The 16,209-nt window shown below is 35.6% G+C and overlaps 1 protein-coding gene across 12 annotated transcripts in view; it reads left to right on the top strand.

Annotated features, from left to right (window-relative positions):
* LOC142337413 (rho GTPase-activating protein 26-like) overlaps positions 1-15,958 on the top strand; it is a 95,781-nt gene extending 79,823 nt beyond the window's left edge. For 5 of the 12 annotated variants that reach the window (XM_075386604.1, XM_075386605.1, XM_075386607.1 and 2 more), the window contains 3 exons: positions 8,475-8,525; positions 9,553-9,635; positions 15,029-15,958. In XM_075386604.1, the coding sequence (XP_075242719.1) occupies positions 8,475-8,525; positions 9,553-9,635; positions 15,029-15,228 (334 nt within the window). In that variant the 3' untranslated portion in view covers positions 15,229-15,958. Of the gene's footprint in view, positions 1-5,596; positions 5,862-6,357; positions 6,632-7,264; positions 7,473-8,474; positions 8,526-9,552; positions 9,636-15,028 lie in introns of all 12 variants that reach the window. The other 7 variants (XM_075386597.1, XM_075386599.1, XM_075386603.1 and 4 more) reach the window with 4 other exon arrangements.
* The last annotated feature ends 251 nt before the right edge of the window (positions 15,959-16,209 follow it).

The following is a 16,209-nucleotide window of genomic DNA, read 5'->3' as shown; positions in this document are numbered from 1 at the left end:
GTGTCAAATAAATCTTTCAAGTCTTTTGCGTGATATAATGACTATATTGCTTTGTGTCATAAATGGCCTTCAGGTTAAAAGCTTCAAGAGTTTTAGGAATAATTGTTTAGTTTGATTCTTTTAGTTTCTCATCTTTCGAGATTTCGTCTTTTTGGCTGGGATTGTTCAATTGATGTGCTGGTCAGGTACATTAGGCCTGTTTTTCATTCAGTTCCTTGGATTGTATTTCAGGACTTGTCCTGCTATGTTTTTTACTTCGTCTAACAGATTTTTGTTTCGTCTTACCCTGATTTCTTGGAACTGACTTTCTCAATGACTTACCTGACTAAAAAAAATGACTTCTTAACCCACTTATGAAACTTTAAATTTTGTGAACATTTACTTATTAAAGGTCAATAGTGTGCATCTTAGTAGTGCCAAACATATATGCCCTAGTTCTTGATTATTAGTCTCGAGTTTTTGATTTCGAATATTAATTTTGGGATCTTTTCCGTTTGTGCCCCCCAGTACGTTATGCGCCCCCAAGTTACAGAACATTACATAGTAATTCATTGTGTAGAAAATATTGCACGTGCATCGTGGGGGTGCAAAAAATATTCGCGCACTAATCTGAGGGGGCACAAACAAAAAAAACACTAATTTTAAAAAGCCCTAAAATGTCTAGTGGTCTATTAAAGGACTGGTGGTTGATATGTCTGTTTTATTTCTATAGTTGTTTCAATTCATATAACACCACAAGGGTCTCTCGCGGCTATTTTCCGGCAATCTGCTGGCTATGTTTATTTAGGCGCTCTCCTTTTTACAATTCAAAGAATTTGAATTATTTCATGGCGCTGTCTTTTTTTAGAGATCAGTTCACACTTTTTCATGATTTTTGCGCAGTCAAATTGGAGTAGTGATTTTGCTCACGCCGAAACAGGAAATGGAGCGAAAAAGCGAGTAGTTTTTCGACTGAAAATTTTGCTGTAAATTTAAAGTAGAGTGAGAAAACGGTGTTTGAACAAAAAGCCGCTTTCTGGCTAATGGTTTTTCGTTCACATGCGGCAATTTCAGTTTGATTTTTACTGTTTTTTCGGTTTTTTGGACCGCATTTTTATAAATTGTTTTCCCAATCGATTCATAATTCATTCTAGACCTAGTTTTTTTTGTTTTAACCAAATTTCCATTTCTCTAGTGGTTTTTTCACATGCGGCATTTTGACATTGATTTCAAGTTTTTAATTTTTTATATCTGATTTTTTTTAGAAATTGTTTTTTCAATTCACTCATTCACTCCGTTCTAGGTCTAGTTTTTGTTTAGTCAATGAAATTTCTTTGAATTGTACGCCAGGACTTGTCCGGCTATGTTTTTTTAATTCGCTTTACCTTTTGATCACTTTTTTTGTTTTACGTAAGTCAAGATTTTCACGTTTGACTTCTAACTTACTTTACTTACTGTTTCAGCTGAATGTATTATGAATTCTTTCAAGCATTGGAATACGTTTTTTAGTGAATACGGTCAACGTCAAAAGAGCTAAATCAAAAGAAACGGGATAAGCCGATAAAGACCGCTCATTAAGTCTTTTTGAATTAGGTTATCAAAGTTCATAAGAGCGATTGCTAGCTGATATTAGTGTTAAGCTTAATAGCCTTCAGCTAGAAGCTGAAATAATACAGATTTAGAATCTAATTGAAACTCCTTACTGAATTAGAACAATTTTTGAAACTTAGGAAAAAATTTTTTGTCAATTTCTATTTTTTCTTTCATTTTCTGTTTCAATCCCGATGTGCGTCTAGCGTGTCAACGGCGGCTGTTTTCCGGCAATCTGCCGGCTATGTTTTATTTAAATTGTTGTTGTGGTCTATGATGAGCTCTAATAACATCTTTTGAGCAAGGACATCTTTGAGTTAAGTTGCTGACCCAGCTCACTCTAGTGGGCTCAAATTGCACACCTTTCTCGCCGGGTAAAGCATTCTATTATGGAATTAAACCCGCTGCTTCTCGTTCGTGAGAAATTTTTCAACGTTAACCGTTCTATTAAAAACGTTGTGAGAACGCAAGAAAACACCAGCTTAATTTTAAGTGTTTAGAACAATTCGATTCAAATCAAATTCTAATTCAAGCGTCAAAAAAATTGCGTTAAGGATTTTGAGCAATAAATTTGCGATCGGCTAGAAAATCACGGTGCATCGCATTAATTGTTTGCTGTCTATAACAAATAGCCGCAAAGAGATAGCTGGGGCTATTATTGGCCTTCTCTTGGTTTTTAAAAAATCCAAAGGATTTGGATTGTATTGGTGTGCTGCCTTTTTAAGATGTTTTGGCTCATTTTCTGATGACTTTTAGCTTTCAAAATGGGATAAACAGGTAACGCTCGGCGAGAATTGGGTTGCAATAAAGTCCCTCATCTGGTTCTAGTAGTCTTTAAGGTTTATGGTCCTTAATGTACTGAATTTGATGAGAACGTCATAATTCAAGGTGAAACTCATTTTAAAGTTTTTGGCCACAAAATTGTGCTGTTTCTCTTTTTGTCCGTTTTTTTGATTTTCTTAAACAGGACCAAAATTGACACTTTTTTCAGCTCCTAGTAGTCTTTTGCAAGCTAGCAATGCTCTTCATAACTGTATTTTTAGGTATATGTTCAATAGCCGCCGTCAGCTTCTCAACGGCTATCCTTTAGGCGCTCTCCTTTTTTTGCGCTTTATCTTTTGATCACGTTTTTCGTTTTACATAAGTCGCGATTTTCACGATTGACTTCTGTCTTCTTTCAAGCATTGAATTACGCAATGTAGTGAATACGTTCAATGTCAAAAGAAACGGGCTAAAATCAAAAGAAACGGGATAAACCGATAAAGCCCGGTCATTAAGTCATAGAGCATTAAGTCATCGAAGTCCATTAGAGTGATTGATAGCTGACACTATTATTAGGGTTATCGTTATTGTTTTTCAGTTTAGAAGCTGGATTAAGTATAGTTTTAGATTCTAACTGAAACTGCACGCCAAATAGATCATCTTTTCTGTTTCAATCTAGATACGCGTCAATGGCGGCTTTTTTCCGGCATTTTGTCGGCTATGTTTATGTAATACAAACTTGTACTTCTTGAAATTTTTTCAGGGTTTTCAACAATTTTTGTCATTTTTCGATTTCTTAGAGCCAATTTCTTAGGTTTTAAAAACTGTATACCAGAAAGTTTAAATGGTAATTGAATGGTTTTCAACATGCTAACATCACGAATTTTAGCAATTTCTTTTTAAAACTTTTAAGTTTCCGGACTCAGGGGCCGGGTAACCTCCTCTAGGGTTTAATAATAGGTGTCTTCATAGTTTCTAGTAGCAATTGAATTGTTTTCAACATTGTGTTATTTACTGAATAATTTCTAGTGGTAATGGAATTGTTTTCAACATCTTTTAAAATTTTGCAATGTTGAAAATTGTTTTCATTTTCCGGTTTATCGATCTTTGTGGACCAATGAAGTTTTTTTTGTGTCCTTCAAAAAGGTTATTGGACAGATTTAACAGACAAAAAATTGTTTTTGGATATAGTATTTTTCAAAATTGTGAAAATTTCAATCGGTTTTTGCAGTTTTCAATTTCTGAAGTATTTGTCATTTCGAGTTTTTCTATCTTCAGTGGCCAATAAACCCCTTTCAAGACTTATGTGCGTTGTCTATTGTGTTTATTTAAATGGATCAAGTTTGGCCTTCCGGGTAAAAGGTTGAAGAGTTTTATTATTTTTGTTTACTTTATTTGATTATTTTAGTTTCTCTTCTGACACTTCTTTTGGCTGGCTTTGTTCAATCGAACACCTAGTCAGATACTGTAGTTGTAAATTTTTCATTCAATTCGTGGGATTATATTTCATGACTTGTCCTGTTATGTTTTCTTCATGTCGAGATTTTTGTTACGACAATATGACGTCACAATCACTTCAAATCTTCTTTTTCATTTCGTTATGCAATTTCAACTGAATGGCGTGCATGGTTTCATTTTTCACCCTTAGTAGAAAGAGTTTTTTGTTTTTTCGCGTTTGGTCACACGTCACTTACCACACCACACTCTTGAGAATTACTTCCTCACTGTGAAATTGACCTTTCTTTTCTTTAAATATAAGAAATAAGGTCGTGAGTATGTGTCACTCTAATTGGAGGTTTTTTGAGAGCAGCTAAAAGCAGCAGCAATAAGTTATACATATTTGTAATCAAAATCTTACATCTCATCTTTTAATGAGAAAATGTTTTTTGGTCTATCTTTTTTCAAACTGCGGATCCTCAAAGCTATTGCCGCTATTTTCTGGCAATGTGCCAGCTATGTTTAGCAACCGTTTTACACCAGTCACGAGCAACTTGGCCTCACGTGCCTTTCCCCTCTCTTGCGCGCCTTTGCAGCTATCCTTCTTAAACCTGAGCTGGCTACAACTAAGCCAGCCTTTCGTCTGTCGCTCGATACAATTTTTTTTATTATATCTGCGAAGTTGTAAGCTGAGTGTAGCTATATTGCGGTGTTTCCGTTTTTGTTCCTTCTTCTGATGCTCTTTTCGTTTTAGATTTGTTCTCACAGCAAAGCTGAAAAATTATCTGATTGACTTCTTCGCACTAACGGCATATTGTCGGTTATCAATTCTTGATCTAAAAATATTCGGTTGTTTGACATTAGTTGTCTTTCAAGAATGCCTGACTTTGTATTTAGCTTCAAAAATTTTGCTTCAATTGCTTTGAAAAGTTTGTACAATTACTTCAAGCAGTAGCTGGCTGAAGTTAAAAGTGAGAGTACATAATGTGAAGCTTAGGTAAGATTTTTCTGGAATTTCAATTTCTCATTTTTGGGCACTTTTTGCTGCTGCTATCCGCAATTTGCCCGTTCTTTTCGCATTGAAAGAATTGATAATGGCTAGCTGTCATCTTTATAACAACGAATGTTACGATTTAGAAGAAAAATTGAGAATGAATAATTTAAAGGGATTCTTTCAAGGTGATCTGCAGGCTGTTTAAATGATGCAGTATTTGTAATTGTTGCAATGTGATGCTTCGCATACTAAGTGTTCTATATGCATCATGCATTGCATGTTACGTTTGTGTGCTTGCTTTTTGTTCTCACAGAAATCATGAATTGGTTATTCACAAATCAGCCTTAATCTGATGTCTACGTACTAAAGTTTCAGTAGACGATCTTACGATGCACAATTTTAATTGACTGTTTGTAATCATTTCTGATTTTTTTCCTTGAGAGAAGAGACAAATTTATTAATTTTTTTTAAGAATGAAAGCTTTATCTGGTGTCCAACTGAGAAATGGCACCATAGCAAACAGCTGTAAAATTTGCCTGTTCTCTAACTCTTTTGTCTTAAATTTTTAGCAGTTCTTTTTATGTGCACTGTTTTTAATACATTATATTGCTTTGCAATCCTTGAATAAAGTTTAATTTATTTTAAAATAAATTAAAACTCAATTTATATATTTTAAAACTGCATTTGCTTTTTATTATTTTAAATTAAATATCAAATTTTAATATATAAATATTGGAAAATTAAATATCCATTTTTGAAAACGTCGAGTTGGCTAAAAATTGTGAAAATGTACTAAGACTTCCTTTAATTAAATATGAAGATTATCAAATGTAGAGATCGAAGTGACCCCAGTCGCAACTGTGCAGAATCAGAGGAACCCGATCTACCCAAGAAGTCTCGCGAAAGGAGACCCAGTGCTGGCTTTGCATATAAAGCGCCCCTTTTGCGAATAGGAGCTACTCTTCCTCGAGGGTTCAGTCGCAAATCGAAAAGTATGACTCCTTTGCCCCAAGGGGAATCAGAGACTAACAAAGAGAAATCATCGAAAGTGACGAAATCGAAAATGGCGGAAGAATCCTTAGAGTGTTCGAAAGAGCAGGTTTGCCTTGCTCTTGTCTACTTCTGGCTATTTTGAATATCTCTACTCATTGGGAAACTGTCCGCGGAATCCATTAAAATGCTTCGAAACAGCTAACAATTTGTTGGAATTTATTGTCTCCACCGCCTCCCCGAGATCATTTTTTTTTCATTAGTGGGCATCAGATAATTAGTGTTCTTTCATTGATATGAAATTTTTCAGACTAAAGATTGGAATTGGCCATTACAATGCATACCGCTATAAAGGTGTTAAGTTATCAATATAAGGTGGTCCTATTCTACTGGGCAAAGGGAAAGTTTTTGTTTTATCTGCGTCTCATTTATCCGACGAATTTATGGGAATCTCATTTACAAAGATTTTTGCACGGCGGAAACAGAAATATGATGAGAGAGTAAATATGACTGTTGTTAACTGGTCAGCTGCGGATGGAGTGTCATAAAATGATTGTACTCGTTGAGTTCTGGGTGGTTTCTTAAAAATGTAGACAAGAGCTAAGCATTGTGAGAACCCAAAGCTACAGACCTTGCCACGAGATTTTGGCTTCAAGCAGAAATGCTTGACTCCTTTGCTTCCCTTGAAACGATCTAATCGCGTCAAGAAAGATACAGTTCAAGAGAACAAAGCTGTCGACAATTTTGGGGACTACGAGAACCTGAAGAACATGGGCACGATGAATTTGACGAAGAGCCCGTCATTGAAGATTAGAAAAGGATTCAATAGGCAGAACTCGCGTGTTCACTTTGGATCTGACGAGCAGCTTGACGCCACAGGCTGGCCAAATCTACAATTTTCTCTTTAAAAGTACCTGGTCCTGACTTTGGATTTTTGGCATGGTATTTTTAGTTATAATATTGTCATAATCTATACCCGTGCCTATCATTCATAGTAATTCAGTTACTGAATCAGTAATTTTTTTTCAGAAACTATTCAGTTCTGATTCAGATTCTGTTCATGTCACATTTGCTCTGATTTTCTCTGATTCAGACTACGAATATGCAAATAGCTGATAACATTGAATTTTGAAGATTTCCAAATTTCAGTGTAGGTTCAAAACGGGCTGTAATTGTAATCCCAAAATGACAAAATTTTAGTGACAATTTTGACGTTCGACCAATTGCCCTGCAAACCGCATTGAATAAATGAAGAGATGAATAATTTGGCACAAAATTTGTTATCTGCCAAAAATTTACGGATCTTGAGTTAAGGGGCGGCCAGAGGTGTACTAGTAACATTGGCTGTTTGGCTAACTCAGTAGTGCATTTGATCTAGTATCATTACTAAGAATCATATATGACTTGGTATGAAATCAAAGAAAATTGTATGATCGGTGACCCTGGCCCTTAAAAAAGTACAAGCACCAAGAAGTACAGGTATAATTGGCCATTCTGATTGTTCCAAACCAGACAGTAAAGTTTGTGGAAGTAGCATTACGAGTGATAGTAGCAGTTATATGCGAATGCGATCGAACAGCAGCAGTGGCGTCAGTAGCGTTAGCCACAACTGTGCAAGCATCGGAGGCAACAGTAGTAGCTATTGCAACCCTATTCTGGGCTCGTACGCATCCACATCGATGCTAACGGGCAGTGGGGTTAACGATATGTACCTGAAGCGGTATGATCAAATCAGACTGCAAATCAAACACAGATAGACCTAATGATTTAACAAAAAACAAACAGTTTCTTTTTGATCCTATCCCCTTTTCAAGTTTTCGTTTAATGTTTAATTGCTCGAAAGTCGTGATGCTTAATGCAGTTTATACCATCTAATTGAAGTATACATTACGTAAATGATGAAGTAAATGAGAAAATCGGGCATTAATCGAAGCGTTTTGAGATGTAAGTCGGAATTTTGAAGTGACTTAAACAAGAGTCACGTAACCTTGTTTGAAATACGAACTTGCTAGTGTGAAATCTGGCACCATATAGAATAAGCTGGTAGTATAGAATCCGGCATTGCAGAAATCTGAAATTTTGAAACTTAGTCTTGATTGTTTTAAATTAATTTGTCAGCGGTGCATAAAAGAAACAGTTCCAAAGTACATAAATTGAACCCTATTGTTCTATTCTACCAATTCTTTTCTCTCTCATTTTAGTTCAACTGTCTTTCTCTGTCTGTTTTTTAACAATTTCGCCATCTGAGATTCGAATGCAATGGTTAAATTCTTAACGTGTCAACTTACGAATCAGGGGATTCAAAATAGGAGGTTAAGCAAAGCATTATTGAGAAAAAACCATGGACTGGGTCAAAATGATCTTTCTGTGGCTCTATTCTGTTTCGGACCCCCATATTGATAACATATAACTTTTACAGCCCCAGGCGCAAGTGCGACATTTTTAGACGATAAAGTGCTAAATAATTTGTAGTGAGTGAAGGTTTTTCTAACCATCTTTGGTTTAAAATTAGAAATTTTTTTTTTGTTTTTATTTGGGGGTTAACTCAACTGATGCTGAATATTCATCCATATTTCCTGACAAATGATATTTTGGTTTTCAGAACAAATTTGTATCTGACTAATTCTCAGAGGTGTTGATTTTGGTTTTGATATCAGTTTAGTTGTTTGCAATTTGCTCTGCTGGTGTATGGCTGTAATTTATGTACTGTTGTTTGTTTTAGGTTGGACTCCATAGAACTACCGAAGATGAATCCCTTTGGACCCAAAAACACGTCAGTATTTTCTTCTTCTAGAAGTTTCTAGTAATATTTTTCCCTAAAAATATTCTCAGTGATACACCCACCCACCCCCACCCCCTTTGAATTAAAATTTTTAAGGTAGTCGCGATAACTTTTTCCAACTCATTTCTCTATCTGTTTGTATCTTTATTTTACGGCAGGCAAGTCTATTTGGCACCTATTCCGGTAATCTGTCGGTTATGTTTTTTAATTGCTCTTGAACGTTGTTCATAGCAATTATTGTAAACGTGTGTGTCTTTTTTTAATGCAAATTTTCGCATGACAATTTTGACTTTTCGAGTGACTTTTACGCCCTTGACTTTTTGCGTTTCGCGTGATCTAAAATTCTCTCTCAATCACAATTTCAAGCAGCTGAACTCAATTGGCGGCAATTTGATACTAAAAGTCAACTGAAAAGTGCGCCGAAACTGGTGCCATTTTTTATTTTAAATCTTAATAGTGGTATATGTTAACCTCTAATGTGGTTATTTGAAGCCCACTATAGAACTTCTTAGTCCCATTTAGGCTCCCCCCCCCCCCCCCCCCCGACTGAAGCAGGCTGCAATTGATTAGAGCTCCCACTAGTCTAACTTAATTACAAAAGTACTTGAAGCTGTTGCACATCTAACCCGGACGACTCGAAAGTAGTAGGTATTTGGTAGCCGCTAGCGCAATGTGTTCTATTTTTGAATCGTATTCGAATCGTAATCGGTAGATATTGTGATCACAAATATCAATAGAACTGTATCCTTTTCGCCCTGTAGATCAGTCATGACCTTCCTTTAAGCGATTATATACACCTCTATTATTGCATACATCATTTGTAATGGATTGTACAACTGCGCAATTGCCTGTGAAAATCACAATCAGTGCGAAAACGAGCTTTAGCTTGTTGAGATTTGATATTGAAAACGAAATTTTGTTTTTTTTTCTACATGCAGGCAGGTGTAAAAACAAAATTTTGTAAACCTTGCTCCATGTATTTGCAAGGTAGATGTTTCAAGATGTTTGTATTTTGCAGGTGTGTGCGCACCCTCTTCGACTGCACGGGAGATCCTAACCTCGACGAGCTATCCTTCAATGCGAACCAGATTATAGTGAACGGTAAGGCATTGGCGCTGACAATGTGCATTTTGCACTGTTGAGTAGAACATTTTAAATTGCTCTCAAAGTAAGTTTATAGTAATTATATTAGTCCTGCGGTCTTTATGCGATTTTTCGTTGGATCAATTTTTCGTCTGACCATTTGACCTTAAAAACCAGATAAACGTAATGGCCGAGGTAATTAAGTCCCTAGTCAGTGCTCTCAGAGCTGTACTATTCTATTATACTCAGAAAAATATCCGGCTCTTAGAGTTAATGGCCGTCAAACTTAGTCTTGTTATTCATTGAAGATATATGTTAGCTAGTAAAGCTTAATTCAAAAATAAACGGCATTTTGAACAAGTTTTGAAGCCGCGTTTTCCGGATCTTCGTGAGTTTTTAAATGCTTTCTAGATGTATCTTTGCTTCAGATTGTTAAAACAAGTAATATATTTCGATCTTTTGGAGTCTTTCCATTTTTAGGCTTTGTTGTTTTTATAGCTGCGAAGTTGTAAGCTGAGCGAAATCTATTGCGGTGCTCTTGGTTTTTGTAATTCAAAAAACTTGAATTGTATTGGGGCGCTGTCTTTTTTTAAAGATCTGTTCACACAATTTCATGACTTTTGAAGTCAAATTGGAGTAGTGATTTTGGTCACGCTGAAACAGGAAGTAGAGCGAAAGAGCGAATGGTTTTGCGGCGTGAAATTTTTCTCTCTAATTTTAAAGCAGAGTGAGAAAACGGTGTTTGAACAAAAATTCGCTTTCTCGCAAGAGATTTTTTATTCACGGCAATTCATGGCAATTTCACTTTTTTTACTGTTTTTTTTTATTTTTTTGGGATCGGATATATTTGTTAATGGTTTTGCCAATCCATTTATAGTTCATTCTAGGCCTAGTTTTATGTGTGAACCAAATTTCCCTTTTCTCGCAAGTGATTTTTTGTTCACATGCGGTATTTTAACTACGATTTTCTGTTTTTTAATGAGTTTTTTGGAAATGGCTTTCCCCAATCCATTCATAGTTTGTTCTAGGTCTAGTTTTTTTTTGTTTGAACCAAATTTCCATTTCTCGTCAGTGGTTTTTTGTTCACATATGGGAATTTAATTTTGATTTTTTACTATTTTTTCAATTTTTGTATCTGCTTTTTTCTAAATGGTGCTCCCAGTTCACCCATAGTCCCTTCTAGGTCTAGTCTTTTGCTTAGTCATTGAAAGTTTTTTGAGTTGTACATCATGACTTGTCCTTCTATGTCTGTTTGTTTCGTCGTCTGACGCTTTTTTCGTTTTACATTTGTTCACTCGGCAAAGCTGAAAAAGTTTTCTGAATGACTTCTTCCTCTCACTGATGGCTTTTGTGCGCGTGACGTCATTTCTCACTCTCTCTAGCAAAAGTTTTTTGTTTGATTAAATTTTGATCATAAGTGACTTACCTCGCTAAATAAAATGACTTTTGCACTTTAAAACTTGGATTAGTGAACACTAGTTTATTTTGAATTAGTTTAAGGTCAAAGAAACTCATATGTGTAATAAAGGTCCCTAATGAAAAGGCTTCTGCGCAATGAATTTTAGCAAGCTTGTTTATTTATCGCTGTATTTTTACATAGCTTTTTGGTCGGCGTCGATAACTTTTTCAACTTGTATCTGTTTTTATCTTTATTATACGTCACGCAAGTCCATTTTTTGCAGCTAATCTGGCAATCTGCTGGATATGTTTAAAAATATTTTAATATTTTTAAGATTTGCTCAAATCCAGATAATAATTGCTCTCATAAGAAGTCTAGATCGATTATATTAGTCCTGTGGTCTTTTTTATGTCACTTTCTGCTTTTTCCAATTTTTGACCTTTCGTCGTCGAAAACGGTATAAACAAGTAGAGCTAGGGGGCATTCAGTGGCTCAAAAGTTCTCTTAGAGCCTTGAGCTTTTCTAGTCTCTAATCATGCAGTTCATTAAAAACTATTTTTGAGGAGACAATTTCATAGTGTGAAGGGCGGTATTTTCTTTTAAGTTTGCCCCCTCGCAGTCACCCCCATCACCCACCTGAAACTCCCCCGTAAACTCTCCTCCATCTAGACCCCACTTCAAATTAAGATGTCGCCTGAACTGGTTTCAGTTTTGAATTATTTAGTGTTCTATGAAGCTCAATTACATCATTCCGGGCCCACGAGTGAATTTGTTTCCCCACCACCTGCATGATCCAACAGTTTACCTGTCATTTTGTCATCCGAGAGCAATTGTATTATGTTATTCTTTCGAACTTTGTTTTATTAGCCACCGTCAGCATCTCAAAAGCTATTATTTATGCGCTGTCTATTTTTTACAGTGCAAGCAATTCGAAATGTATTGGTGCGCTGCCTTTTTTAAGATATAACACTTCTTCGACGTTTTTGTCAATGAGAAGTCCAATTAGACAAGTGATTTTTGGCACGCGAGAGTAGTATAATGAGCGGTAAGCAAGTAAATTTGAAGCGTGTTTTTTGTCAAACTACGTTTAAAGTGGAGTGAGAAATTTTTCGCTTTTGCGTTTTTGCGTTTTTGTTCTAGAACATTCTGTGACTTCTCAAGTGACGTTTCCATGCTTCACTTCTTCATTTTTGAGTGACTGCTCTCATTCCGAAATCAAGTTTGTTGCTATTACAAAATCTATTGTTAGCGGTTGTTTCTTAAAGCCATTGTAGCTTAGTGGTTAAGGTGTCTTACTGCTATCCAAGAGGCCTGGGGTACGAACCACTATCAGGTCCGAGTTTTCGCACCCAAAAAAAAATTCTAAGCTACATCCCTTAATTAAATTGCCCCCGCTTGTTCGAGAGTAGTTCATCCGCCGTTAGTCGGCTTATGTTTGATGTTTCTCTTTTTGTTGTCTGTTTTTTAATCTGTTGTCTTGTCTCCTAGCTTCTTTATTGAATGGTCTCAATGGCACTATATTAGGGCGTAATTGAAGCTATTTGTTTCTTTTATTTATGTCTGACGTTTCTAACAACTTTTATACTCGGCGTTGACAGTAATAATATTACTGATATGTATTGTTGGCTCCATGACGAGGCGTAATTGACGCTATTTACTGTTTTAACTTTTAACATAAGGTGTAATAACATAGAAATTCTGCTTTTTTCCGCTCATTTTTCAAATTTTGTTGGCCTATCACTTAGAAGTTAATGGCAGGTTTCATTGGCTTTCTGTTAAACATATTGTAACTATCCAACACTGAAAAATAGTTACAGATTTTTTTCTGGTTGTTCCCGCTTTAATTGCTCTCAAACAAAGTTTGTAGCAATTATATTAATCGTGTTTGTCTTTTTAATGCAATATTTCGCTTGACCAATTCTTCGTCTGACCCATTTGACTTTTTCCTGAAAACCGGTAAACAAACTGATAAACAATTAGCGCCCAGCGGGCATCAAGTTCTCTTGGAGCCTTTCATCTCAGTAGTCTCTCTAATTATGAGATCCCCCCCCCCCTTTGCGCGCACCTCACTCCCCTTCAATTAAGCTAAAGCTAGCCTCACTAAAACGTGGCTGGCTACTAACGAAGCCTACCGCTCGCCGGCTACTAACGAAGCCTACCGCTCGCCGGTCGTTTGCGAGCAATTCGCCCGACGTTAGTCGGTTATGTTTGTAGTTGTACGTCTTGTTCTCGTACTTAATCTGTATTGTTAGGTCTCATAAGCTCTCTATTGAGGCGTCACTGAAGCCATTTAATGATTTGGATTTCTATCGTTTCTAACAACTTAGACGATACTTCCATTTTTTAGTTTTACCAATAAAGTTCTTTTTATTTTTCTGTCTTGTTCATTACTTAATGTAGTATTTGGCTGGGCTATTTGTTTCTCTGATGCATTCCATATAAATCTATTCCATTCTTTGAATTCATTTGTAACGGTTCTTTAACATGATTTATTTACAAAATATCCGTTCTTCGAGTTATGCCTGTTTGTTCTACTTGTTGGTCCTGTTATCCAGTTTCAATATTGATAATGACAATTGCTGTAAAACTTTCTGATTTAACGCAATTAAAACTAATCAAGATTTTCTACTAGTAGCTACTGTTAAGTTGAGGATAGTTGCTTTCAAAAAATGATGTTTTGGCCACTCTTGTTAATCTATGGTGTTTACAATCTCTTGGTATCAGTTTTGACGGATCTCATTGGCTTTCTATTGACGTTAAGTTGCACTTAATTAATATAAATAGTTGGTAGCTAATGTTTTGCTTTGAGACCAACCGTTTTGAACTGAAATTTGTTTATTTTTGTTGCTGCGTTTGTTCCTTTTGCAGCGCGATCCTTTTGCTCCACCTAAAAGTTTGTTCTGCTTTATAAAAACTGATACTTTTGTGATATAGAGATTTGTTTTGTTAGTTACGTGTTTTAATGACTATCATGGAACTTTTGCAAATTTGTTAGTGAAATCAATTTTTGTCAAATATATTTTTTCCTCTTTTACTTTCCGATTTCTGTTTTCCAGAGCTGATGTTTGCTGTCTAAATTCCAATGGTGTGAACATTTACTTTTTGGCTGTTTTTGTTTTTGATTACTTTAGTACACTCTTATGCGAAAAAGTGATAAGTGAGGTGTTTAATTTTTTCATTCGTGTTTTAGTATATGCTCTTTAGACTAGCGAAGGCTCTTCACCTTTTTCTTTTTCTTTGTTTTGGTGCAGTCTCTTTTTCTGATAGGGATGTTACTTAAGTCTTGATTTGGTAATTTATTGAATTTTAGTTCAGGTGTTGTCCTGCCAGGTATTTTTTTAAACCTTTCGATCACCTTTTTCGTTTTTACTGAAGTTCAACTTTCACGTTTGACATCTGACTAACCTCTTTCTGTTTAAATTAACTGGAAATTAGAATTAATTCTGCATTATTACACGAAGTGGTCCATGGTCAAGAATCAAAATGAAAAGAAATGGGATGAACCAATAAAGCTCGAGCACCAGGACTTAATGTTTAAAGACTTAGAGCATTTAGTTAACGCGATTTATACATCTAAATGCCGTTAGTATTGAGCTTCATGTTCCCCAACCTAAAAATTGAATTCACCTTGTCAATTGAATCAATTGAAACTGCGGAAATAATTAAGACACTTTTTGGCACTTCTTGACTCAATTTTGACACTTTTTGACCCAATTTTTGGCAAAAATAGTAGTTTGTCAAAAAAATTTTTGATCTCTGTTTCAATCCCATTCACTGGGGGTCAACGGCGGCTATTTTCCGGCAATGTACCGGTTATATTTTAAGTTTTTGGCCTGCTTTCGACGAGTTTATTTTGGCGTTGTTTTTACATTTTTCTTTTTTGCAAGCCAGAACGATTGTTGTTGTTGACGCCAGTTTGCATCTTGATCTTTTTGCTGTATTTCTTAACGAAATTAAATTTAATAGTTTTAGTGTTCTGATTGATTGTTTAAATTACCTGTTGAATTTTTAGTGACTCTGAGTGATGAGCCGGGTTGGCTAAGAGGCACGTTGAATGGGCGCGTGGGTCTATTCCCTGCCAACTACGTACAAATTGTTGACCACTTGGAATGTCTCAAACTACCGCAAGGAATCAATTCAAGCTCATCAGTAGCGACTTCCTCTTCAACTATCGCAGCTCCTCTTACGTCGTCAATTGCAATTGATTCCTAACTGATGACGTCATAACTAGGAACATGATACGCACTGCACTGATAATATGAAGACCTGTGGTGTAATCAAAGACAATTTTGCTTCACTTTGGATGAATGGTGGTTTGAGATTAAAAGCAAGGTGTATTTCTGTTATTCTGATTTCATTCAACAATTTTCGGATACCCCTTGGAATGTTATTGAATCTTATCACAGTTTGTGTCCGAAAATCAATTAATCAGCAGAAGCTAACGATAGTTGAGTACGTATTTATTCAACGATGTCTGGTTGAACCGCCGATATGTGGCGCAACATTTTTAATATCAGCGGAGCCTTCTCTCGGCAAAATGATTATTTAAATCTTCCTGAGAATCCCAATCAGCTGTTTCATGATCAAACTTCTGTATTTCACAATTGTGTTTCATAGAAAAGTGTTATAGATTTAACTTGTATGTAAATTACGTAACCATTGCAAGAGTTGCAAGCTTAAATTTTGAGGGATGTTTATTAATAACCTCATTGACTGGAAATTCACCATGAGACATGCAAATGTGAAATTTTGATTGATTGGTGTAATCTTGTATATTCGCCGTAATTCTCAAACAACCCCAAATTGTCTATTATTAGAAAGAGTTGTATTTTGCTTTGCTTCTAGTGACAACTATACATCATAGATTTTAGTTTGCTGTTATTTTGATGAAGACTGCTCTTTTCCTCTTTATTTTAAAGAATTAATTTAATTTATTTCATTAGTTTTCTTCAGCTTATCTGCTCACTTTAAACAATGCCGAGCTCACTATTATCAGAGAATAAGAGTTTGAAAATTTATGCTATGTCAAGTGGTACATAGTTTTTAATAGCTGCTGTCAGCCTCTCAAAGGCTATTATTTTGGCGCTCCTTTTTTAAAATTAAAACAATTTGAATTGTATTGGAGCTCTGTCATTTTTACGTCTCGAATAGGCGTATCGGAGAAGTTTTTTTAATCAATTTTATTGGAGTGAA

Source organism: Convolutriloba macropyga, chromosome 4 (genome assembly GCF_964194025.1).
Source record: "Convolutriloba macropyga chromosome 4, txConMacr16.3, whole genome shotgun sequence".
Taxonomy (NCBI): Eukaryota; Metazoa; Xenacoelomorpha; order Acoela; family Convolutidae; genus Convolutriloba; species Convolutriloba macropyga.
This window is presented reverse-complemented; position numbering and strand designations above follow the sequence as displayed.